The 27203-nt window shown below is 39.9% G+C and overlaps 1 protein-coding gene across 6 annotated transcripts in view; it reads right to left on the bottom strand.

The window, feature by feature from the left end:
* Positions 1 to 904: 904 nt before the first annotated feature.
* CLCN3 (chloride voltage-gated channel 3) overlaps positions 905 to 27203 on the bottom strand; it is a 113260-nt gene continuing 86961 nt past the window's right edge. For 3 of the 6 annotated variants that reach the window (XM_050945325.1, XM_050945326.1, XM_050945327.1), the window contains 7 exons: positions 26901 to 26981; positions 24241 to 24783; positions 17495 to 17681; positions 13423 to 13821; positions 9768 to 9984; positions 5801 to 5876; positions 905 to 4107 (listed from right to left, as the gene is read on the bottom strand). In XM_050945325.1, coding sequence (XP_050801282.1) covers positions 3949 to 4107; positions 5801 to 5876; positions 9768 to 9984; positions 13423 to 13821; positions 17495 to 17681; positions 24241 to 24783; positions 26901 to 26981 — 1662 coding nt within the window. In that variant the 3' untranslated portion in view covers positions 905 to 3948. The remainder of the gene's footprint in view (positions 4108 to 5800; positions 5877 to 9767; positions 9985 to 13422; positions 13822 to 17494; positions 17682 to 24240; positions 24784 to 26900; positions 26982 to 27203) is intronic. The other 3 variants (XM_050945328.1, XM_050945329.1, XM_050945330.1) reach the window with 2 other exon arrangements.

Below are 27203 nucleotides of genomic sequence, written 5' to 3'. Positions count from 1 at the left end.
ATATAGTTTAAATATTCATGTGTATGCAAGTGTTCATGAGCTTCTGCATGGGGTCAGAATTGTTCATTTTGTGCACACACATGATGTAAGACAGGCAGACTTTGGCTAACTTTTCATAAAGTTAAATTTCAGGCTCCAATTCTGAAAAATATTTACTCAGATGCTTAACTTTACATACTGTTTGGTGCAACTACACAGTGTGTAAAGTTAAGCATGTGCTTAAGTCTTTGCAGGAGTAGACCTTAATATACATTTTCCTGTTTTCTTTATGGTAAAATTCATTAATAGCCCTAAATGTTTGCTGTACAATAAAGTATATTGACAGAAGCTTTGCCCTCAAGAGGAATAATAAACATCTATAAAGTTGAACCAATAAATTAAAATTGAAAATTGAAGAGAAGTAATAGTTGGTTAGCATGGCTGAATAGCAGATGCCCCAGTTTCTGCCACATGATGAATAATGTAACTAACGTCGTTTAAAAGTGAAGTATTGAAGCTGCAGTTATTTAAACACAGAATTGTGGCTCTAAGCCATCAGTTAAAATTAGATGGTTGCATAGTAAAGCAACAAGCAGGAACCAAAACATTCTACCACTTACAGCAGAAATTGCTTTTTAAAAATGGAAATTTTCAAAGAAAATCCATTCGTGTTGAATTGTTTACTAGCGGAATCATAAGCAACTGCAAAACTGCAACAAGCTCAGATGAACTGTGCTGCTGAAATCTTATTTTTGTGGCCTTTTTGTTTACAAATTACTTGATGCTTGTCTATAGGTAAAATTGCTTGCTGCTAATTTTCCTTTGGTGCAGAGGCAGACTCTGTACAAGATCACAAATTTCAGAGGGGAAAAGCAATGTGAATAATATTTGCTAGCACATGAATTAAAAGTCAAACAAAAAATGGTCATACAGAATTTTTTTAATATGTTTATGATTGAATCATTACAGTAATCAGTTTTTACTGTAATCAGTTTTTACTGTAATGATATGCAACTCTACCACACTATTATAAATAAAAACATTAAGATCAATATTAAATACAGCTCTAAGCAACATCACAGATTAACAAACTATGCATTCTTCATGAACCAGTAACTGAATAGTTTAAAAACAAAAAGATGCTGACACCCTCACCCCATCTACCACATCTGCTCAAATTAGTAACTGTAATAAGGCGCTGGAAATTTTACATTAGAAAACAAACCATTTTGTTCAACAGCACAGGCACACTTACTCAATATCAGAATTTCTAATGTAGGATGACTAGATAAGAATGTCAAATATCAGTGAAGAAAGCATAGTAGGTAAGAACAGTGAACAGAGGTGCATGAGATCAGCACAATACAAATGTTGCACTTGGATCTACAGCTAAAACGAAAAGATAGCAGGGACATGAATTGTATTGTTTCACTTCATGCAGTGTGAAAGCAGAACTAGGTCACTGGTGTGTCTTATCGTAAAGTTAGCAGCAAGGGTGGGAGTGGGGTTTCAAAGTGATTAAAAAACTTTGGTTTTTTTTTTTTTGTTTTTTTTTTTTTTAATAAAAGCATGTTATGTTTATATCCTTCAACTACAAGGCAGACCAAGAAGTTTTAGCTCGATGATGAAAGGCAGCATCACAGGCAACCTCCTGAACTGCCTCCTACAGGCAAGCCAAATCCTGCGCTCAGATCAGTTGAAATCAGGACTAGCCAGAGATAACGAGTACGCTGCTTCAGACTCATGTAATGGTTCGACAGCTGTAATACAGCATAATTTGACCCATTACATATTTGCTTCAATTAGAAAATTAAAGTAAGTTAGTTGCAAAACTTCCATTTTAATAGCAGCTTGGTTCCCTGCTTTAGTTCCAAACCAACTTTTAAAAAGGGACTGACCATAGTGAGCACACAATAGGCACTGCAGAAAAATATTATGTTTTCTACTGGGACCAGAGGTCAGAGACAGCAAAATTTAAACATTCATTACAGTTTTATAATCAGTCCTGATTCAGAGAAGCATGTAAACACATGCATTACTTTTAAGCATGCTACTAGTCTTATAGGCTTCAGTGAGATTACTCATGCTAAAATGAAGCACTTACCTAGTTCTTTTCTGAATCAGTGCCCTCAAGACAACAAGTGCTAAAAGTAACTAAGATTTATCGAAACATAACAGGTTAAAGAAATGTCTTAGTTTTAGGGAATATTAACATTAGGAGGTCATTGTCTCTAATTTCAAGTTATAAATTTAATGAATTTACCAAAACATGAATTTAATCTACCCACCAGATTTTAATTGCCCCATCACTACTTTATAGTTTTACTTTTGGGGACAATACTTTCTTGGGATGTTGCCTTTTCTTTGTGTGTGGTATTTTTTTTAAACCTGATAGATAAACATGTTCAGCTAAAGATTAAGATAGGTTTTCTCAAAAGAAAAAAAAATCTTCTGAATCTGATAGCCTGCTAAAGTGTGTGTTGCTGCTGGAGTTTAAAACCCACTCAACATTTCAAGTAAGTTTTTGTTTTGTTTTCTAAAAAGCTAAATTTCATCCGACCTTTCAGCCAGTACATTTCTAGATTCTTAAACAAAAGTCAGTCACAACAGGCTTAACAATTATTTCCATTATTTTTAAAACCCTGCAGTGTTTAAAAAGAGTATTTGTAGTTTTATTCTGTTTTGTAATAATAAACAAATGGACACCTCAAGGTTATGGCAGTGAAAGGGAGGCTTGAAAATGCTATTATGCACGTGTTGGATCATAAAGAAATCACTACTTTTTTAAACCCTTCATCAAGTTGTAAACTTCTTCCCAACCCTCCATTATGTGTAGAGGATTTTGAATTACTCTATAAAAATCAATGGAAAGGTAGAATTAGTTAAGTAAGATATTAACTGATTTGTATTTAATATATTTTAATCCATAAAAATATAAATAAAGAATGGTAAAATTTTAAGAAAAAAATATACATTTAGTGCAAGTTATGAATTACATTTCTTTCTTCAGTGTCAGCAGTGGAACATCTTTTTGTGGAAAAAGAAAACTAAAGATGACTGATTTTAATGTAATGTAAAAAATATGTCCAGTGTTTCTGCATGCAATTACCATCGGATAGTACAGAATTGTTCCTGTTCTTAGTTATCAGAGTAGCAGTACTTTTTCCTTATTCTGCACAACATTGGTATATGTCAGTGTTTTCAATAATACAAAAATTGCATAAGACCAGGTCACATTATTGATATATTCTGCAGCAAAAATTTCTCCTAGAAACTTGAGTTTCATCTATTTTTAATTTTTCTGAAATCGCAGCACCTAGGGTGCAAAATTCACACAAGGTATTACCTGTTCAATCTGCTTTTGCTGAAGCAGATCCATACTGCCCCAAGCATTTCATGATGTACAAACTACATGTTTAATGGCACAAAAAACCTCCCTTCTTGTGATCAAACCTTGGTAAGTCACAGTACATCTCAATATGAGAAACTACTGCTTCCAAAGGGCACACCAATTATAAAGAGGCTTTGTTACGCCTCAGGAGAGAGAGAGGGAGAGAGAAATAAAAGCTCTTCTGGAATGTAGAAAGATGATGTGTAATAACTATATATTTCATGAGTTAACACAACAGTTTTCAATGGTAAAAAAGGCAAGACCTTGCAGTCTTCAAAAGATGGCTCAATTCAAGTGATCCCTCTGGAAACAGGGACTAACAATGCATCTCTTCAATACTAGGCTAGGGATTGGAGAATTCTGTCTTCTGATCCAGCTTTCGCACTGCACCATCATGGCAGATCTGTCATCATGGAACGCATCCAGTGCAGGATAGCAGAGGTTCACTCTTCCCGTGTTACACTGAGGAACATCACTCTTCCTTCTCTCCACATTCCCCCAGACCAACTCTTGAATGCCAACAGCACTGTTATGCAAAAATCCAGCTCTCATTTCCAACCACAGAAGAATCCCTCAGGCTAAAGCGTTGTACTGTTCAACAAATGAACCTCCTCTTCAGTTTCCTCTCTCTCCTCAGCTATGGGGTTCAGTTGAACATTATTGACGCGGGGTCTTGGTTTGCCGTCTGGGCCATATGACGGAGGATATCTTTTTTTGTTATAATGCCAAGGAGGCGTCTGAAAAGGATAAATAGAAAATGGCTATTACTCTACAAGAGAAAAGAAACAGAACTAAATCTGTAGCCAAGTCCTTTTTGTTGACAGGAATAGAGCAAATAGCCTGATTTTCTTGTTTAAATGAAAACATTTTATGAATAAAAATATCAAGTAACCATCATTTTGTTAAAAGAGAGCAGTGTGGAGGCACCAAATAGGATGGTCACTAAGCTGCAATCCATTTTTCATGATATGCAAGTAATGCAAGAAGAGTTCAAGCCCATTTATATTTAATTTTTGTTTCTACAAAATGAAATTTTGATTAACGTATGCCAACAAAAAAGTAACAAAGAACGAAAGAGGTATGAATAAGAAGTGATATTGATCCCATATCAAAAAGAAAATATGCTCCAAACTAGCCACCAAAAGTCACATATTGCTTGATGGCCAAAAACCTTGACACCAAATCAAACTTTAAAAAAAAATTTAAATTTAGAGGATCTTTCCAGGCTAACATATTGGCTTAGTCTAGTGTCTTCATAAGAGCACAAACAGTTGAGAGCAGAATTTAAGCAAAACTATCAGATGTTTTGTTTTCCAGTTTAGAACTTTCAAAAGTAAACTGATAAAGAAACTACCAATTTTAATAGACTGTACACATTTTAAAATTTAAAATGTTGTGCTCTTATGAAAAGGGCTTAATAGCAATTAAAAATATAACTGTGTGTTATATCAAAAAGAGTGAAGCTGTCCTAAAGGATAATATCACAGGAGAAGCAGAAAGCAGAAAGAATGAGCTGTTGATCTTGTTAATCTGTTAGTACTTTTTGTTTTGTTGTTTTAAAGGAGGCATGAAATACTTGTGAAATATTAAAATAAAATGTGAAAACAATTAACATGTTTTGCACATAAGCAGCTACATTTGGAGGGCAGGTTTAGTACAGATGCAACAACTGCAGAGCAACTAACGTCCAAATTAAGATATTTTCTAAGTCATAACACATTAGATCACAACATCTTAGTGTAATACTATATTTAGATTAGGAAGCCACTAGTAAAAATAGTAACAAGTCATTCAGCGGCTTAGGACATAACTAGATACCTTATGAAGGGACACTGATTGCTACAGATAACAGCAGCAAGACATACAGTGCATAACAAAAATAAATGACTGCTCTTTAGAAGCATGCAGACACTTGGGGCATAGCAGAGGAAGGTCTAATGCTACACTAAATACAAATTACGTTTTGGTTTTGTTGTTGGAAAACTAAACAGATTTTTTGGGCTTGATCAACTATTTAAAGCTGCCAAGATCTGACAAAGGAATATTTTAGTTTTACTACAAAAGCATCTTAATATGTACTAACAAAAAGGAAAAGGAAAGCGTTTCCAAGCTCGGCCTTTTCCCATCTGGCATTCCCATCCTTTCAAGAATATCAAATAAATTTTCTGATATTTGATCCCTATAATTTTATTTTAACGTTGTGATTAACAGAAAATTTTTAGCTGCTGTAGCAGTATGTCTGTATTAACAGCTTAGTTTTTACAAATGTTTTACATTAAAATCTCCTTCATACAAATTATCGTATTTGTTGCACAGGAAGATTTTGGTTGTTCAGCCGATGTCATTGTAAGAGAACACTGAACTGTTCACAAGTTTCATGCTTCCTGACGTCTAACATGTCTAATTAGGAGATCTGATATATCTAATCACCAAGGGTTCGACGTGCTGCTTTAGTTGCTCGAGGTGCTCTAATATGTTCTTCTTTGTGATGATCCCCAAGACAATCCTGAAACAGATCATGTTATGCTAATAACTGTGTGAATCAAATTAAAAAAAACTTCCAATCAGAATGAGAAAGGTTTAGAGTCGAGTAAAATGAAAAAACATGGACTGCAAGACTGCTAATAATGTAGTTAAATGAAGAGGGATTTGACAATCAGTAGTACCCTTTCACAGAAATTGTTAATTCATTTTCTACATGCCACAAAAAAAATGCATCTTTAACCTTAGAGTAATATATTCAAATATTGAATATGGATGTAAGCTTACCATTATCACATTCACCTGCCTGAATATCCACTCATATATCCCAGTTATAAAAAACATTGGAACTGAAATTTACTTTAACTTCCTTCTTTCAACAGTTACTTCTAAGCTTGTATAAACATTGGGAGCTAAAATTTTAGCCTGTCACAGTAGATGACCAAGACTAAAATCAAACTATGGATTTTAAAAAGTCAAAGAAATAGTGCGTTTGAAGCTACCCTACGCAGCAAAATCATTATGAGCTGTAGCCCAGGCCATAGTGGGCCTAATTCTCCATTCAAATCAATTTTTAATCAGGAGTGGCTCATTGAATCACTACATTAGTGTAAATCAACAAGTTAAACCTACTCTCTATGTACTTCCCAACAGTCCTTAAATTACTATCACAACTATCAATTAATGCAAGCTTCCTGGTCCAAACTGTAACATGCAACAAAGAGGCTTGTGGCACCCTACAGACTAACAGATGTATTGGAGCATAAGCTTTCGTGGGTGAACCCACCCAATACATCTGTTAGTCTATAAGGTGCCACAGGACTCTCTTGCTTTTTACAGATCCAGACTAACAGGGCTACCCCTCTGAAACTGTAACATGTTATTTTTGCACAAACTAGTTTTAATAAAATGGGAGGTTGCCTTTTGAGACCATATTTGATTTATAGATTCTGTTACCAGTTTTTCTTTCACCAGAATTCAGAGTACATTAGCCCTGTCTGTCTACCTGGCAGTTTGCTCCTCCCATTACCCGAAGCACCACAAACTAGGTTTAAAATCTGACCAGTAGTGAATGCTGAGCTCACAAAGGAACAAGCTGAAGCAGGAAGACAAAAATGGTTATTGTTACAATGCAACTGATCAGTGAAGCATTCCACATTTTCCACTAATTTATGCTGAAAGCAACCATTTAAAATTCATAATTGAGTTTGACTTTAATTGTGTCTGGTTAACCTTTCTAATTAATGACTATACCAAAACAATTATTAGGTTCCTGTATTTGAGCTTTAAGCTGCAGTAGAAGCTACTTATAGTACTGAAGAGCTCAACACAAATATTTCTCACAGAAATTTTAGCATTGCAGATTTCTTTCCTCAAATTGTGTTCTAGGAATGTAATTAGACAGACACACTGACTTAAAATTGCCCTCGCAGAAAGACTTTTAGGAAGCTGTTTAAGTTTCAGAAAGTTCCCACTATTCTTTCAGTACATACATGTGTTAAAGAACAAATCTGAAGCAAATGCATTTTAATCATGCTTCCAAGCTGATATCATCTGAATAATGCAATTTAAAAATAAATTAATAGCAGCAGTCCATTTGCCAACCACAAAACAAACAAACAAACCCTCCACCCAAATATTTTAGTTCTCTAGTTTATCCTCCCACAGTCATTCATGCTAAACATGAAATTAATAAGGAATACTCCAGTTCTTAGGTGTCTTGTAAATGTATACTAAAGGGAAAGCATGACAACTGTGTCAGAGATCGCTACATTTAATTATATTTCATATATTTCACACGGAAGGTACGTGAAAGCAAAGTGTTCAGTAAATGAGCAGTCCATCAGAAAGAGGAGCAGTTTATTTTAGAAAGCAGGCAATTATAACAAGCCTTTAAACAGTGCAAAAGGAAGAGTTTATTTATTTATTTATTTAGCTGGCAGATCACGATACGACAAGTCCCCATAGTCCCACTCATATATACGTTCTCATTCTTAAAGTTATATTTTTGAAGTATGTTTTGAAATCCAGAAAACAAAAATGGTTCTGGCTTGAACTTTTAGAACTAAGTAATAGCTACCTGGCTCCTAATATGCCAGAACCAAAGCTCTGAGGATATTTTAAACCATCGGTTTTTAATCTCCACTGTGAAACATGCAGATATTGAGGATAAATGGGCACATTTTCTCTTAAAAGTTTGAGAGCCTTTTTTTCCCCCATGCATTTGCAGATCACATATCAACAGCTGAAGCATTCAGCACAATGTGAACACAAAAATACAAAACTGAAAATCTGGGCCTCCTATTGTGTCCATGGCCGGCTCCAGGCACCAGCCCAGCAATCAGGTGCTTGGGGCGGCCAACGGTGAAGGGAGGCAGGTCCAGCGCTTGAGCGGCAAGTCCCTCACTCTCTCTCAGAGTGAAGGACCAGCCGCTGAATTGCCGCTGAAGACTGAAGCGGCAGCGGTAGAGCTGCTGCCAGCATCCCGCAGATCGCGACTTTTTTTTTTTCCCCTTTTTTTTTGCTGTTTAGGGCAGCAAAAAACCTGACGCTGGCCCTGATTGTGTCTCTCAGAAGACTAAATTTGTTCTAGACAAATTCTGTCTCTTGCAAGTGCAATTGAATTAACTGTGTGCGCAGAACTGGCTGAAACACTATTTAAAAAATGTGTCTATTAATACCTGGTATGTCAACGCTGCAATAAAAACCCATGGCTGGCCTGTGCCAGATAACTGGGGCTTGGGTTAAGGGCTATCTAATTGCAATGTAGACACTGGGCTCAGAATGGAGTGCTGGACCCTGTGAGATGGGAAGGTCCCAGAGCTTGTGCTGCAGCCCAAGCCTGAATGTCTACACTGCAATTAAGCATCCCCTTATCCTGAGTCAGCTGGCCTGTCTAACTGCAGTGTAGACACACACTTGGGGCATGGGAAAGAGAAAAACCTGTAATGAAGGTGGTAGAACTCAAACCCTCGGTGGCTTATGGGTATTGCCCTTATGTGCAGTGCCAGAGGGATCAGTTCTAATCCCATGGAAGCCCCTGGTCCTGGGAAATACTCCATGCCCGTGTTATGCAGGAAGTCAGACTAGATTATCACAATGCTTCCTTTTTGGGCCTTAAAATCTGAAAAAATATCCTATAACCATTTTGTATTTTCTTTAAACAAAGCATAATGGATTTAGATTTATAGTATTTATAGAACAGAATATAGATATTTTTACTTGGATGGCAATGGAGAATTACTTTTTACTTATTGGTTCACAATAGAAAGAGGAAGATGCTGTAGCTAATTACAAGCTTTCAGTTTAGTAAGTTAGGTATTCCCACCCCCTGCCTCACGAGGAAATGAGTGGGAATAAAAGAAAACATCTCATTATCATGCATTTTATACCTGTTACTTCAAAATAGAAAAAGAAGGCTGTATACAGGTAAAATAAACCAGTTTGATTTTTTTTTTTTTATTATGCTTTTGCTCTCCGCAGCCCATTTTTGACTGGTTGCAAATGGACAATGTCAGAACAAGGGTACAGAGAACAGGGGGAAGGGAGGGAAGGAAGAGAGTTGAAATTAGCTTTTCCCTTAAATTTGCATGCAATTTTAGTTCTTAATGGTTATTTGTCAAACTATTTCATTCTGATAGAATTTTTTGTTTCAAAGTTGTTCCTGTTGGAACAATTGTAGTGAGTTGCAGCTTAACTGGCATTTCCAGTCTCTCACATGTAACTGAAATTGACCAGAAAAGTTCGACTTCTGGCTCAGCTACAGGCTGTCCATTGCTGAGGTCAGACTACAACGAAGTCATTAAATGTGATAGGCCTGAATCACATAGGAATTAAATTTAAGTTGTCAGCATGTTATACTAGTCACCAGTATTACATCTGATCAAATGAAGAGGGTTTCTGCTGCTGTACTCACCCATTGTGTGTTACAAGGCATTGCCTCAGACCCAGCTTGCGGAAAATATCCACCACTATCTCCATTGGTGTGTGATCTGTCACGGTGAAAGGGCTCATATCAAGAATGCTTCTAAGTTTCAACGGCCGAGGACTTTCTGCTGGAAGTGATGGAGTATGCTGGGCAAAACAGACTCTGGAACTGCCAACAATACCTTCCTGCTTCTTTCTAGCACTTTCTATAATAAAAAGAGAAAAAATATTCTTGGATTTAATGGATTTAGTGCAACTTGCAAGTTCAATGAATGGCATCGGACTCCAACTAGATTTCGTCCTGTTTACTATTCTGAAGTTTTGTTTTCACAATCAGCTCTTCTCTCTCCAATACATGTACTTCAGAGACCAGCAGAAGACACATCAGACTATACAACTTTCAGTCACTCTCTGCCTTTAATGTAATATAGTGAAGATCTCAAATATGCATGTTGGCATGCAGTGGAACAAATCTTTACTACCATTTGGGCACTATACATGCTATTTAATGTCATCTTAGGGAGCAGGCAGCCACTATCTGCGTAGTGCACAGAAACAGATGGGTTTCATAAGAGTGAGAGGACTGTCTCAATAGTGTGCACTCACATTGATGGTCCTATTGTTACCACATCCCTCTGCTGCTGAAGCAAAGCACATTCCTGTGAGGGTGCCAAGGAGATTGAAAGGGGTGCTCACATGACATGAGGAAAGTTCATTTCAGGATTCCAAGGAACAAACTATTCATATGGAAAGTCACAAACACCATCAACTGAGCTTCAAATCTGGAGCAGGGAGGGCACATTGAAAGTTTAGAACACTCTCCTTCCCTGTCACTCCAAGAGAACTTTTGGAAGCCTAAGGGGACTTAATATACCATAACTGCCATTAAAAAAAGTAAACAAACATGACTATGTTATTTCCTATTGCTTGTTTACTATACTGATATATTTGTGCCATACCATGGGAATTTGTTTTGTTTTGGTTTAATAGTGGCTGCTGCATACATTGTGTGGGATTTCCCCTCAGTACAATAAATAACTTTCATTTACAATAAAAGGGAAGAAAAGGAGATCTACTGTGGAAGAAGCACGTTTGACCACTGCACAGAAGAAACTGCACTCACGTGGTAATGCTGCCAAGGTTTGTCATGTAATGTTGGGCATAACAGGGGTTTTAGAGGCATGTCCCCTTTAAATATTTTTCCTGAGGGGGGAAGTGCTGATTGTTCCAGAAGGAGGAAGTTGTATTGGTGCGAGGGGGAACAGGAAAGGGGAGAGCAACAGGGTGTGCACGTCTGGCGCTCCAGACAGAAGGGTGGCAGCAAGCAGGCCATCACAGAGGGAAGCAGCCAAGTACCTCCCGAAGCCTGGGAGGGACACAGCAGCCAATCGGGGACACCCCATAAAGGAGCCAGGAGGAGCACTGTGCCAGGGAGGAATCACCCAATAAGGACAAATCAGAGCTCCTCCTGAGTATATGTGGTCACTCGGGAACGTTTGGAACAGGTGCCCATAGGGTGGAAGGGACTTTCCCTGCATTCCTGTGCCTTCTCTTGGCTAGAGCTGCCTGTAGAGCAGACTCCATTTTGACTATGAAGGTGCTAAAGTTACACATGTTAAAACTGATCAAATGTTCTCTATTTATTCCTATGAATCTGTGTAATTTGCTTATTTGTGCCAAATCTTCCTTCCCTTTTCAGTCTTCCCTCATTTTTGGGCATAAGCTTCCCTACTCACATCATTTCCAAGACTGGTTCTTTTGATATACAAATTTAAGACTGAATAATTTCCACCATGTAATTTAGATGGTAAAATGAATCTTGCCTGAAAAAAATATTCTTATAAAGATAAATCTCTTTGCCTGTAATCTAGTATTAGGTACTCCAAAAGGTAAATGAAAGACAGTTTGAAATTAAACTTTCATTTACATTTTGAGGTACCTACTCCTAGATTACCGGCATCTTGATAAGAATCAAATATATTATATACAGAATTTGGATTCTGCCCCCTGCACAGATGAATTTCACTTAAAGTGAACAAGCTGAAAAAATTGTTTGAAATAACTTATTTTCCTCTAGTCTTTCAGTTACAGGGAGTATTCGGTGTTGACTGTAATAATAATAATAATAATAATAATAGGTACAACATTTTCAGGCACAAGTTTGTTATGTCTCTTTAAATGAATAATTTTGCTATGCTCCAATTTATGGCATGTACATTCAAAAATACCACCCATCAAATCACCATATTTAAGCGAGTTCAAGCAGACTGTGGTGTTCTGACCTGAAACTGACTAGAAAAATCAACTACGGTATTAGACGTTTACTGACAGTACACCTTGTTATTGTAAAAAAACCACCTGTTTGACACAGCTGTAATGCCAAAACTGGTCTAACCTTGCTGACTTTTGAATCGAAATTCATAAAACAGCCCAAGGGTTTATAGTAATGTATAAAATTTTATATTAAGTTTGAAGTCAGATTTAGGTGGCCTTAGAGGGGTGACTCAGGCATTTCCCAAAGAACTCTGCAGCATGAAAATAATGATAATGGGGCTGACACGAAGCAGAGAAACCGCCAGCCAGCACAGCAGGGGTTCAAGAAAGCCTTTGGGCCCAGTTAGCCCCGCTCCACTATACCTGCAGCCAATGCCAGGCCTGAGGTGATAAAAGAAAGAAGCCTGGCTCAGTTAGGGGCTTACGATAAAGTGGCAGGAGCTAGCTATCTCTCTGCCTAAAGGGATGGAGCACTGGTTTCCCAGCCAAGGGAGACTGCAGTGGAATCCCCAGTATGGGAGGTAACTGACTGAGTGAACCCCAGAGACAATTGTGGAGCTTGCCCTCACCAGCTTGTGGCTGCTCCATCGACGGAGCCTAGGACCACAGCAACGTGCCATCCAGACCCCAGAGGGAATCCTGGGGGATGCAAGCCACCTGGTAGACAGACTAGAGGGGCCACACCCCAAACTGAACAGACCGGTAGGAAGTAGCCCAGGGGAGAAGATTCTGACTCCCTGCCAGGAGGGACACCAACCCCCCTGTTCAAGGATCCTCCCTGGGTTGGGACCTGGGGGAGAAGGTCCCTTGTCTCCCACCCCAGCCTTAAAGGCTGAGAGACAGGCAATCTCACCACTAAGCCACCCGGCCACCCAAGCCCCTGTTACAGGGGTACTGAAGACACACGTTTTAACAGTTTAATCTCAGATGAGGAAGTGTTGTCACAAAGCCACAAAAACTATGGGAGTGGCAATAGATGACATCTTTCTTCCATCCATGGTACTATATTGCACAATTAGGTCCATTGTTTCATAATTTCTTCTGAAGCATCCAGCACTGGCCATTGCTGAATATAGAGTATTGAACTAGATGGTTTATTGGTCTGTTCCAGTGTGGCAACTCCCATGGTTTTTAATGGAAGTGTGCCCTATTTCAGAACTTATTATTGCAAGACACCACTGTAAAAAGAAATTGTAAGCATCCTGATCAAGGTGATGGGAGAGGAATAAACAGCCTGTGCTACATATCTGGACTATAAAACACATGAAACATTTAGATACAAAATTAGAACATACATAGTAAATTCTGTTTTAAAGTATTAATGCATTTGAGTGAGAACATATGATCTTATAGAATTGTAAAATAATTACCTATTGCAATAGTTAAGTCTCTTCTTAAAGCAAATCCCACTAGTCTCTGAGACTCTTTTGACATTATAACAGGGAAACCATTATAGCTGGTTTCATTGATCAGGTTTTCTATATCTTCCACTGTCATGTTGTCCTGTGTCAGTACTGCTAAGGGTGGATCACTTCTTCGAGGTCTCATAACGTCAGCAGCCAGTGTTGTGTGAGTGAATTCTTCTTTAGCATCCAAGAAAGGATAGCCATTCAGTCGGATGTGTGCTTCATAGATGCCTTCCCTACCAAAGGCGTCACCCACCCACTTACTGGTCATTACTGCAGCCATGAGAGGTACAATGTACTCCAGCCCACCTGTGAGCTCAAATACAATGACCACTAGGGAGACAGTCATCCTTGTCACACCACCTGCAAGAAAAAAGGAGCCTATCAACATGGTAATATGAGAGAATATCCCAGCTAAGGAATTTCCTGATCTCCTGTCAACTGCCAAGTACCAACCTGTCAATAAAGACATCAACAAATGATTAGTCTGTTAATAGCAACAGGCACAGCACTCAATGCATATTAAATCTCAAGAAATAACTGAGGACATTTGAGAGACCCCTGAAAGACTGAACATAAATTTTCTTAAGAAAGAAAACATATGCTTGATTTTATCATATAATTTAATAACCCAACACCTTAAAATAATCCTTATAATGATGGATTTATTAGTGCCAAGACACTTAACTGAATTTTTTAAAGAAAATAATTAAGGAGAAGGTTAAGGAAGCCCACAAAGTTCAACATTTGGCAAAAACACTAAAACTGTTTGTAAAAAGGCAATCCATGGTAAGCAATATAAGACCTGCACATTTAAAAGGATTACTAACTGATTATTTCCCCCCCCGCAAGTGAAAAAACTCTAAAGAGAACCCTGAACTGACTAAAATTACCTCCTCTTTGAACAACCGGAGAAGATGCAGTAAATAGCAATTTTTCCTCTCTTGTACATCACGAGGGTCCTGCTGGATAACAGCATCAACTGTATATACATTTATGAGAACATCTGAAATATTCCCTTCCACCTAAAAATTAACTGATAAGATTTTTGCTTCCGCAACCCTGTGGTAGCCAATATATATCTTCATTTGATAGAATGCATTCAGGAAGAACTGGAATTATATCAGATTCTTTCTACAGATACAAGTAAAGAGGTTCAAATTAAATTTTGGATATTTTAAAATAAGATTACGATGAGGTTGTTGTCAGCCTGTCAGTTTTGTCCCACCTTGCTCATCTGATTATTTACTGGTATGATTTTTTTTTTAAAGAAACTGTATAAATGGCTTTTCAGAAGTTTAATTAAAGCCAATTTGTTCAAAGTGTGTACTTATTTTGGGTGCCCAACTCGAGGTACTGTACCATCAAAGGGCCTTATTTTCAGAAGGTGGTTGATCAGCATTTTCTGAAAATGAGCTCCTTAATAGCATCTCAGGTTGGACCCTTCAAATCACTAGACCCTCGTGAAACTCTCTGCCTACCTTATAATGCATTCTCAAGAGAACATTTTAGCAACAAATACGGAAACAGCAGCAGGTACAAATCTAAAACTTCTAAATAATTCCAACAGCTCTTAATTTACAAACCTGTAACTATGGGGGAAATTACATATTATTCTGAGTAAGGGCTCAGTAACATCTCAATGCCCCAAAGAAAAAGTGGACTGCAGTATTTAAAGTCTGATATTTCACAGTATATAATTAAACTATATATTGAATGTGATTTGAACTTTGTATTTAAATCCAAATCAGACTGCAAAGAGTTACAAAAGGATCTCACAAAACTGGGTAACAAAATTCCAGATGAAATTCCATGTCGATAAATGCAAAGTAATACATGTGGGAAAGCATAATCCCAACTATACATACAAAATGATGAGGTTGAAGCTGTTGCCACTCAAGAAAGAGATCTTGGAGTCATTGTGGATAGTTGTTTGAAAACATCCACTCAGTGTGCAGCGGCAGTCAAAAAGAGCTAACAATGTCAGGAACCATTAGCAAAGGGATAGATAATAAGATAGAAAATGTTATAGTGCCACTATGTAAATCCACGGTACGCACCCACCTTAAATACTGCATGCAATTATGGTCACTCCATTTCAAAAGATATATTAGAATTGAAAAAGGTAAAGACAAGGGCAACAAAAACAGGGGTATGGAACAACTTCCATATGAATGGAGATTAATAAGACTGGGACTGTTCAGCTCAGAAAACAGACTAAGGGAGGATATGACAGAGGTCTGTAAAATCATGAATGGTACAGAGAAAGTGAATAGGAAAGTGTTATTTACCCCTTCAAACAATACATAAACCAGAGGTCACGCAATGAAATTAATAGGCAGCAGCAAATACTTTTTCACACAATGCACAATCAACAGGGACATGATTCAGATTCAGGTAAGGGCTTTAATCTCAGAGGGACTTGCCTTGCTGAAGTGAGAGCCACAAGGAAAGCAACTTTCTACAGCAGATGTGAAAGAACAGGAGGCTAGAGGCTCAAAGGAAGGGCCAGTGAGCCTCAAGAGGACTAAGCTGAAGTCCCATTGGGGCCAAAAAAGTCTTTCAAGGCCCTTAAGAAACCTGATTTTCATTTCAGGTGAGAATACTGACCTGCCCTGGATGTGGGGATAGAAGGCTGAAATGGCTGCTAGGCACACCTTGATCGAGGAGAAGGCCAGGCCTTGATGTTTTCAGTGAAGCAAGTAGTCCAGAATGCAGAGATGACTGGGTCAGGGAGATCGTCCTTGACCCTGTAGAACCTGCAGGTGCTGGGCACCTCTGCCACTACCCGGGGCGGTTGGTGGGTCTCTAAGATTGCTGGATAGCCTAGCCAATGATGCAGGTGCCTGGCTGAGCTCTGGAGACATGCTGCTCCACGTACGCCTATGCTCCTCTCTGGACTTTCCCTTCTCAGTACGGGATGTCGGGGAGCACCCTCTCCTGGTGTGCTCTCTGCTTTTTAGCAGATACTGAAGGGGGCTAGTGCTAGCAGCGCACTTTGCACCAATGCCATGGTGCTCGGTGCGGAATCCAATCTCGGCAGCTCGGAGATTGGCGCGAAGGCCAACTCCATGAGGAGAGCTCTTAGTCTTATGTCCCACTCTTCTTTAGTTCTTGGCTTGAAGCTTTTGCAGATGTGACACTTATTGCTAATGTAGGTTTCCCCAAAACACTTCAACAGCTTTGATGTGGGTCGCTGACCAGCATATGCTTTTTGCAGCGGTCCCTGGGCTAAACCCCTTAGGGGACTATCTTTTCTACAGTACTGTTAAGCTAACTATTAAGAGAACAATGAAATCTAAGAACTATTTACACAATGAGCAATAGGAAATAAAACAAACACTGGGTAGAGAACACTTGCAGAAGCAAGGAGACGTTCCAGCACCGTCACTGGCGGTAAGAAGGAACCGAGGGAGGGGGGAGCCGGCAGCGCTCCTTACACCAGCCCATATGCATGCCACTCCATAGAGTGCCAGAGCTGGTTCCCTACGGATATCACTGAGTGAAAAACTTCCGGCACTGGGGCATGTGGCAAGCACACATACTTAACATAGAATGAACATGAGCAAGCACTCGAAGAATTGGGTAAGTTCATGGAGAATAGGTCTGTCCATGGCTATTAGCCAAGACGATCAGGGATGAAACCCATGCTCTGGGTGTCCCTAAGCTTCTGCCTCCTAGATGCTGGGGCTGCACATAGGATGGATTGCTTGATGGTTGCTCTATTCTGTTCATTTCATTTGAAGCATCTGGCCACTGTTGGAAGACACAATGCTGGGCTAGATGAACCATTGCTCTGACCCTATATGGCTGTTCTTATGTTCCTTTTTTAGCATTCAGCTTAAAATGATTTCCGGTAAAGATATGCACATTTTTCTATTAAAACAAAACATATGTATGCTTCTATGTAAGAAGCTCCTCTAATATTGTACTTGGTCTTTAGTAAGTACAACTTTTTTCCTTTACCCCTAAACTTATCTAGTTCAATAACAGAAAAGAAATCAAGCTCTTATTTGTTGTGTTACAATTTAGTTACCTAAGCATGCAGCAGCACCAACCATGGCATATAGGCCCGGTGTGATACAGTCAGCTCCAACTTCACACCACTCCTTGAAGATAAACCAGTCATGGTGATAATAGGCCAACTGCTCCACTGCAATTCCCACAATCCTTCCTGCTATTGCTCCAATTGCCATACTAGGTATGAACAAACCTGATGGAACCTACAACAGAAACAAAAGAACTGCTAGCATGGTAAAGATTTAAAATACATGGGACTTGTTAGAGTCTTATTATTGGAGAGCTCCTTCACACAAGGCAAGCACATGGAAAAAAAACTTGTATACGTTTGGAAAAGTAAAGCTGACCAGAAGTTTGAAAATGAAACAGACAAAAACACTCCAATTGCCACCTACGGGGTAGTCAGTACATGAACTCCCATTGTAAAGCTAGTAGAATTTAACACAAAAAGATACCCAAATACTCATATAATTGAAGGATCAGTATGTTTATCTTTGTTTTACATTTTATGTATTTTTAATTTAAGGCTCAATCTATCATTAAGGTAGAACCATGAACTTGGTTCTCCAGGCAAACACCACAGTCCATCCTACAGTCAAATCTACTGTGATTTTTGTTGCTTCCTTCATTTAGGCGCCGATTTTCCTATTCGTTACCAGGACCCAGAGATGCAGGTTTGTCTGGCACTGTGTGATTCACAAAAGCAGCAGAGAAAAACCTTACTCATGCCAGCAGCATTAAGAACTGTGACGATTCAGCAGCGTAACTGCTGCTGTTCATCTTCCCTCCTCTCCGAGGAGCAAATGTTCTCTCTGAAAATACATACTTGTGTCTAAATGTCTCATTAAACTCTGAAAATGCACTGCTTCTGCTCCTTAAGGCAGTCAGAAATGCTGGAAATGTTACACATATTAGCTGAACTACAAATCTTACTAGACATATATCCCTCCCCTCTTGGCTAAAATATGATATATTCATTTAATTGAACCCTCCTAATGCTCTGGGGTCTATCTGACCTCAACGCATACAAAAGTGCAAATACAAATTTTCGTGCCAAACCTGTGCCTCTTCATACATTAAGTAGTCTCAAAGATAGTTGAGTTGAGTTGAGCTGACAGACTGCGAAGAGCTACAAAAGGATCTCTCAAACCAGGGTGACTGGGCAACAGAATGGCAGATGAAATTCAATGTTGATAAATGCAAAGTAATGCAAACATAATCCCACCTATACATATAAAATGACGGGGTCTAAATTAGGTGTTAACACTCAAGAAAGAGACCTTGGAGTCATTGTGGAGAGTTCTCTGAAAACATCCACTCAATGTGCAGCAACAGTCAAAAAAAAAGCTAACAGAATATTGGGAATCATTAAGAAAGGGATAGATAATAAAACAGAAAATATCATATTTCGCCTATATAAATCCATAGTACGCCCACATCTTGAATACTGTGTGCACATGTGGTCACCCCATCTCAGAAAAGATGTATTGGAATTGGAAAAAGTTTAGAAAAGGGCAACAAAAATTATTACGGGTAGGGAATGGCTGCCGTATGAGGAGAGATTAATAAGACTGGGACTTTTCAGCTTGAAAAGAGATGACAAAGGGGGATATGATAGAGGTCTATAAAATCATGACTAGTGTGGAGAAAGTAAATAAGAAAGTGTTATTTACTCCTTCTCATAGCACAAGAATTAGGGGTCACCAAATGAAATTAATAGGCAGCAGGTTTAAAACAAAAGGAAGTATTGTTTCACACAACACACATCAACCTGTAGAACTCCTCACCAGAGGATGTTGTAAAGGCCAAAACTATAGCAGGTTTCAAAAAAGAACTAGATAAATTCATGGAGGGTAGGTCTATCAATGGCTATTAGCCAGGATGGACAGGGATGATGTCCCTAGCCCTTGTTTGTCAAAAGCTGGAAATGGGTGACAAGGAATGGATCACTTGATGATCACTGGATCATTTGATGTTGTGTTCATTCCCTCTGGGGCAGCTGGCATTGGCCACTGTCAGAAGACAGGATACTAGGCTAGATGGACCTTTGGTCTGACCCAGTATGGCTGTTCTTATGTTCAAACTAGGATGAGGTCAATTTTCCCGCAGTGGTTATATCATTCCGCTGGTTGTGGTTTTCGTGTAGCAGAAGAGTCACTAAGGGCTTGTCTACATCAGAAAGTTGCAGCGCTGGTGAGGGAGTTACAGCGCTGCAACTTAGGAGGTGTACACATCTGCAGGGCACCACCAGCGCTGCAACTCCCTGTTTGCAGCGCTGGCCGTACTCCCGTTTTGTCTCGGGTGTAGAGGATCCAGCGCTGGTGATCCAGCGCTGGTAATCAAGTATAGTCACTTACCAGCGCTTTTCTTGACCTCCGTGGAATAAGCAGGTATCCCAGCATACCTGAGGAAGCCTCTGGTAATCAAGCTGGTCTCCTTCCCCGGCTTGCTCTCGCGTTCCCCGAACCCCGAGCAAGCAGGTCTCCTTCCCTGAGGTTTGCTGGGTGGTTCCGGGAACGCGAGAGCAAACCGGGAAAGGAGACCAGCTTCGCCGCGGTTTGCTCTCGCGTTCCCCGAACCCCGAGCAAGCAGGTCTCCTTCCCTGAGGTTTGCTGGGTGGTTCCGGGAAGGCGAGAGCAAACCGGGGAAGGAGACCAGCTTCGCCGCGGTTTGCTCTCGCGTTCCGCGAACCCCGAGCAAGCAGGTCTCCTTCCCTGAGGTTTGCTGGGTGGTTCCGGGAAGGCGAGAGCAAACCGGGAAAGGAGACCAGCTTCGCCGCGGTTTGCTCTCGCGTTCCGCGAACCCCGAGCAAGCAGGTCTCCTTCCCTGAGGTTTGCTGGGTGGTTCCGGGAAGGCGAGAGCAAACCGGGAAAGGAGACCAGCTTCGCCGCGGTTTGCTCTCGCGTTCCGCGAACCACCCTGCAAACCGCAGGGAAGGAGACCTGCTTGTTCGGGGAACGCGAGAGCAAACCGCGGCGAAGCTGGTCTCCTTCCCCGGTTTGCTCTCGCGTTCGCCGAACCCCCGAGCAAGCAGGTCTCCTTCCCTGCGGTTTGCAGGGTGGTTCGCGGAACGCGAGAGCAAACCGCGGCGAAGCTGGTCTCCTTCCCCGGTTTGCTCTCGCGTTCGCCCAACCCCCGAGCAAGCAGGTCTCCTTCCCTGCGGTTTGCAGGGTGGTTCGCGGAACGCGAGAGCAAACCGCGGCGAAGCTGGTCTCCTTCCCCGGTTTGCTCTCGCCTTCCCCAAAACCCCTTGAAGCCGCCCAACAGCGCTGCAGTGTGGCCACATCTAACACCACTTGCAGCGCTGGTTGCTGTAAGTGTGGCCACTCTGCAGCGCTGGCCCTATACAGCTGTACTAATACAGCTGTAACAACCAGCGCTGCAAAATTTTAGATGTAGACATGGCCTAAAAAGGTAATGGCATCACAGTTAGACCCCTCAATGTTAGTCACTGGGGGAAATGAAAGGTACTTCTCTTCTAAGGTGGGGTCTCTTGGACCCCAAACGCACAAAAATTTAAATAAAAAACATGATAGGCAAACCATCACTGCTTCTTTCTTTAAGTATTTTCATACTGATGACAAGACCATCTGGTATCGCCTGGCTAAAGGAGAGAAGATATTTCATATGGTTTTAATTAAGCCACAACTTGATTATTAGAGGTGTGGGACTCCTCAACAGATAGAAGTGTACAGCACAGGTAACTCCATGTTCATTCAGTATGTACCTGGGTGTTTCTGCCATTGCTGGAACCTTACCATCACCCCTCTTGAACGAGGGTTAAGGTAGGCTATAAGGAAGGGAGGCTAGCTCGCTGCTATGCCAGTCAATGAGCCTCAAGCCTCCCCACCCAATTCTACTCCTTTAACAAACACCTCCTTTTTAAGTCCTTATCAAGCCATTTATCTGCTCACTGTATCCCTTCACTATGGAGTACCTGCACTGGATATCCGCCCCCCACTTACATCATGAGTTGTGACATCATAGCTTAACTTCCTTCCCTATTCAGCAAAGCACCCTCTAAGAAGGCAGAAAAAAAAGTCCCTACCTTGACCAATCTGGTAGACAGGGAAAAATTCCTTCCCAGCCCCCCTAGAAAGGAATGACTATTGTGATGCCCACAGCAGGTCCTGACAAAACCTGGCATTTTTCTACATCAAGGGGAGGGAGGGTGGGTGCTATTTTGGCTGGTCCAGGGGAAAGAGGCTTCCTCCCATTAAGCTTGCCCTTTTTCAACTCCCCAGCCCTTCTGGTCCCTGGAGATGAGTCAACATTACCATGCTGACCCACTCACCCTTTTGCAGCAACCTCTGAGCCTCTTCCCCCACACTGCCCATAAAGCGCTATTGCCCTTCCCCTGGAAAGCTGGAGAATGCCCCCCTGCCCCGCGGAAGATGTGGTGTGGTCATTGGCTTTGTCTGTATACCTGCTGTAGTGTTAGTGCCGTGAAAAACATTCAGAAGGTATTGGAGTCAGTTAGAACCCAAATTAATTGTGCAGGTATTCCTGCATGAGATTGCTTTTATTTTGAGGCAGCAGTTATGATATAATTATATGAATCTTTCAGTGTTATTTCTATCATAGTAGTTTCAATAGTTTTTGTTTTTCATTAAAAAGGTCTTGAGAGACTGAGACCCCAGATAACATTGGTCTCATGTATCACAGTTGTCCAGGAAATTGAGTTTCTTTGAAGATGACACTGAAATTGATTTTCTGGGATGCCTACACCACTTGCTAGGAAGACTTTCTAGGGAGGCCCCGATTGTCAGATAATATTTTTTGCAAGACCAGATTTGGCAGATGCTGTTGCTGGGGCAAAGACTCAGCGTTGCATTACATGTCGGATTGCAGATATCTGGAGCTTGTTGAATCGAACCCTGCATGCCTTAATAAATCGTAGAGTAAGAGATGAATGTTTCTCAGTGATATAGGTACACAAATGGTGAAAACACTGGTGCAGGAAAGAAACACTGCTGCCTTGCCTTAGGCCTGTAGGAAAGCAGTGTAGTATGCGGATACTGATCCAGAGCCTAAGAAAGTAGAACTATGTAATATATTTCCTCAGAACTAGAAAAACATACCAAAAATGTGCAAAGTCTAAACACTTTGTATGTTCACAACATATATCACCTATTTGCTCCATCTGTTCAAAGTAGTAGGCCACTTACTGCCACTTTGCTGCATTTGTGCCTTTTATATTGTCATTGTTGCTCTGCTGATATCTATTTTCATTGTATAAACCTAGGATAAGTTAGACCCCAACACAAGCACTGCGTAGTGTGCTTCTGAATCTAGGAAAATTTTGAATTGTTCATAGTTTTAGAGTTCACTGATGACAAAGGCAGTTTTAAATGCATCCAGTGTGTTTTTTTCCAATTCTGACATACTCCAGAAACAGGCAGGTGATTTTCGGTCCAATACAAGGTTTAAAATAAATAAGTACTGAGACTTGTATGTAATAAAACATATCACTTGATTTTTTTTTACCATGGCATCCTGAGAGCTCTGTGCATCATATGATTGCACAGCCATTAACTTTGCTCTGAAATCTAATTCATGCTACAGAACTCTCTCAGAATGTATTTATTTTAAATTTACATTGTCAACATTTATAGTTGTAAATATAACTTTTGAAAATGTAAGCCAAAGACAAATCAATTCATCAAGCTCTGTCTGAGTCTGCAAATGGCCAGAAACCAAAGCTTTTAGAGAGGTGCTTATTGTTCCATTTATCTCAAAATATTGTCAACTTTGAAACCCACCTCAATGGTTTAACTGCTGTTAGCTATTCACTGCTTACCATTTTAGCAGCAACATCCAGTTAGTGTTTGTCCCATAATGCAAACTGCTTCCATCACCCTCCTGAGTCCCCAGCCTCGCTGTTAAAATCTCTAGCTTCCCTAAACACAATTCTTTCCAAGACACAGCTATGGATTGTTATTAAAATCTGGCAGCATATTGAAAAAATTGAGAATCAAATATAATAAAGAAAAACCTTTGAAGTTGCCACAGAAATTTCCAGTCTGCTGCACCAGTGTGCTGCAGAAACCCTGGGGTCTTGCCACTGAAGATGGGAAACTGATTTAGAAAAAAGCTGAAAAACATGTTTTTTGGTGACTGTAAATGGAACATTTTACATACAGACATGCAAACAGCCCAGTTCCTATTTATGCCTTTCAGTATAGAAAACACCAGAAAAGCAAACAGCTTGAAAAAAATCACTAACTGCTCCCTATTGATTTAATCTGTCAGCTTCTACTTGTTACATGTGTTTGGAAAATTAATCTAAGATTTCTGATACATTTAGAAGGACTAGACAGGGAATGGGGGAGGGGTGCAGGGCAGGTGCAGGAGTGCATAAAGGCAGACTAGCATCACATGATGAGTTGGTGAACATGATTCGTTTCATTTTCCTGAAATGGGCTGAGCTCAGTAGTTTGGGACCACTACCTTAGTTTGTAGGGGCCTGATTCAGCACACACCAAAGATCAATCTCTGGTTTCTGCACTGCAAAAAACTTGATGTACATTTCAACATACTCCTCAGCTGTATGAGCAAAATGGTAGTTTAAAGGTAAAATCAAAGCAGTGTTCTAAGAGGTTTGTTTCAATAATCCTCAATAAGGAGAAATACAGAAAACATTACTTTTGAAATAGTATATTTATAAATAAAAGAAATTGGTTTTGGGAGGGGGCAAGACAGAGAGGCAGAAGAGCAGTAATTAAACTATCACAGCTAGAAATCCATTACATTAAAACTTACCTTGATACCAAAGGTGAAGACTGTCATAATTATTTTAAATATAAGTGCTAAACACAGCTGCCATATAGCTGAATAAACTCCAGTGCCTGCTGGGCGATCAGGAATATCTACTATCTTACTGGCATTCATGTCATTTCTGTAGTCACATAGAGAGGAAGATTCTAACGGCCCACAGTCTGTGAAGAGCTGTTTAATAAGCTCACTGGTGTTGAGCCTTGTGTATGGATTAGGAAAGGCAATAACAGCTGTTACTGCTGCAACAATGATGACCTCCAGGACAGGATATTTCCCAAATTTTGTTGATTTGCGTCGGCGACACCAGGCGATGTTTGCACGGATGAAAAATGCTCCCCACAGCCCACCAAACACTCCCAGAAGAATGAACGGAAACAGTTCAAAAAGGTACCAAGGGGTGTGGTATTCCACATAAAAAAGGACAAGACGGCTGTTGCCAAAAGGATTGATGGACCTCAAAACGAATGCAGCCACTAAAGCAGCAAAAAAGGACCTCCATAAAGTTTTCAGTGGGAAATAATAACTGACCTGCAATGGGGACAAGTTAGAATTACTGGCAATTCATTTTAAAAACATTTCAAACTATTCTAAAGTGAACTGAAAATAATAGCATATTCCATTGTTGCTCAGGCTGTTTATGCTAAATATATGCATACTGTGTTATCAATCAATTGTAATAATGGCATCTATGTTCATCATTTTACATTTTTAAAGTGCTTTAAAACATTTCATACTCTTATTGTGTCACCCTCATGGAACACTGCAAAAGCAACACTGAAACTGCCAGCATTTTAAGACTGAGTTGGGCAAAATTCCCAGTAATTGTTACATTAAAACAGTTTTAAAGTTGCTGTGTTTTAAAGTATTTTAACAACCAGAACAATGGTCTCTATGCTTTCAGCTATGGTCTTGGGCATGCACAATATTCGACTATGTGTCCACTAGTCTTTCTTCTCTAAAATTTATTGCTATTGCTAACACTGGGTCAAGCACCACTGACCTACTGTAGAGAGGTCTTCAGGTAGCTACTAACATTCTGAGCACTATGGCCAAGATTTTCAAAAATGGATATCTAACATTTGACTTGTAAACCCATATTTAGGCATTTAAATAAGTAGCCTGATTTTCAAAAGCATTAATTACCAAAACCTGCCAAGTTGATTTTTCTTCTTTTTTAAGACTAGAGGAGTTCTTAGAATCTTTTAGCAACAAGGCAGAAAGATCCCTTGGCTTCTGTCTTTCAGGTCAAAGGTTCTCAGAGTTTTCAGTAAAATACTACAGCCGCATTCAGACTCTGGCTATGCCTTCATTTGAAATGCTACAGCCAGACAGCTGCAGTGAACTGAAATTATTGTAGCACTTTAATGTAGACACACACTACAGTGATGGGGAAGGGGGCTTGCCTGTCAGCATAGTTAACCCACCTCCCCGAGAGGCGGTAGCTAGGTCAATGGAAGAATTCTTTCATCAACCTAGCACTATCTACACCAGGGGTTAGGTTGGCTTAACTATGTCACCCATGAGAATGGATTTTTCACATGCCTGAGTGATGTAGCTGGGTTGAGCTAACTTTGGAGTGAAGACCTGGCCACAGGTTCTTTAAATTAGCTGTAAGGAGATAATCAGAAAGATAATAATGATGTAAAAACACTCCTGCATCTCCCAAATACATATTTCTAGATTGGTATTCATGGTTTATATTCTTGAGGGAGAATTTCATTGGCTTGGCACTCAGTTTTATAGCATACTTGGTTTGTGATTATAATGTACTCCACTGTATGCAGGTTTTAAAATCAAATTGAAAATTTAAAGTTTGTTTTAAGTAAATTGGCAAATGTGTTTTTAAATGGTTTGTTGGCCCAAGGCAAACAAAATAAGCAGTTGGAACCAAACCATTATTCCCCACTCCTTTTCTTTTACACTAAACATATGCTCCCAGTGTCAAGAAACAATAACATTAGAAAGATATTAACAGGAAAGGCATAGTTGATGCTAATCTGCACTATCTATAACAGACTAAATAAAAAAGGCGCTCATATCAGCAGATTTTTTTTAATGTAAACTGTAGGGAAAGAAAAAGCAGGAAATCAATTGCACGAGAAACCTAGACAATTTCAAGTCCATATAGGTACTTATTTTCTTTTTCTTTCTTCCTTGGGAGGGGGGAAGGAAGAACCTGACTTTTGAATTGTCAACAACATTTAGTTTAACTCTCTCCATTTGTGAGCTATAAAGCTGAAATAAAAGGAATCTGCTTTTCTCCAGAAAAAAACAAAACAGTAAAGAAGAAATGTTGGCCTACAACAGTCACCTGAAACAAAATGCTTTGAGGGGTTTGCCCATGCCAGAACTCAATACTGAATTGACTTAATCAAGGCAATACATTGGATGAAGAAAAATTTCCAGAACGACCAATGCGGATTAGTATCCAGACCATAGTGTAAAAAACTACTTCTCAAACTGTGGGCCAAGAAGCTCTCCTTAAGGTGCTGAGAAAGTGGCTTCATGAAGAGCTCACTGCAGGATCAGGGCCCAGAAGAGGAACTTCTGTTACAAAAGGCTCCACAGAAGAAAAAGTTTGAGACTACAGGTGTTAGAACATCCATTTTTAAATATATTTCTTTCTGTGCTTTCTCTTTACATACCTCTTCCAAACTAAAAAGGACGCCACCAATTGGGGCACCAAAGGCTACTGATACTCCTGCTGCTGAAGCAGCTGATAACACCTAGAAAAGAAGAATGGTGTGGTTTTATTTTTGTTTGTGATGCATTTTAAAAACAAAAATAGAAATTTATTCTTATGCTATACCATTAACTACAGTCAACAGATTTATATGACGCTAAAGACCTAAGAATCCTAATGTATGGACTGATTACTTTCTTCCCGTCTTCCTCTTAAGGACCCAAATCCTTACTCTGCCCACTCATTCGCACATGGCCATTTCAGC

The sequence above is a fragment of the Gopherus flavomarginatus genome, chromosome 3, assembly GCF_025201925.1.
Source record: "Gopherus flavomarginatus isolate rGopFla2 chromosome 3, rGopFla2.mat.asm, whole genome shotgun sequence".
Taxonomy (NCBI): domain Eukaryota; kingdom Metazoa; phylum Chordata; order Testudines; family Testudinidae; genus Gopherus; species Gopherus flavomarginatus.
This window is presented reverse-complemented; position numbering and strand designations above follow the sequence as displayed.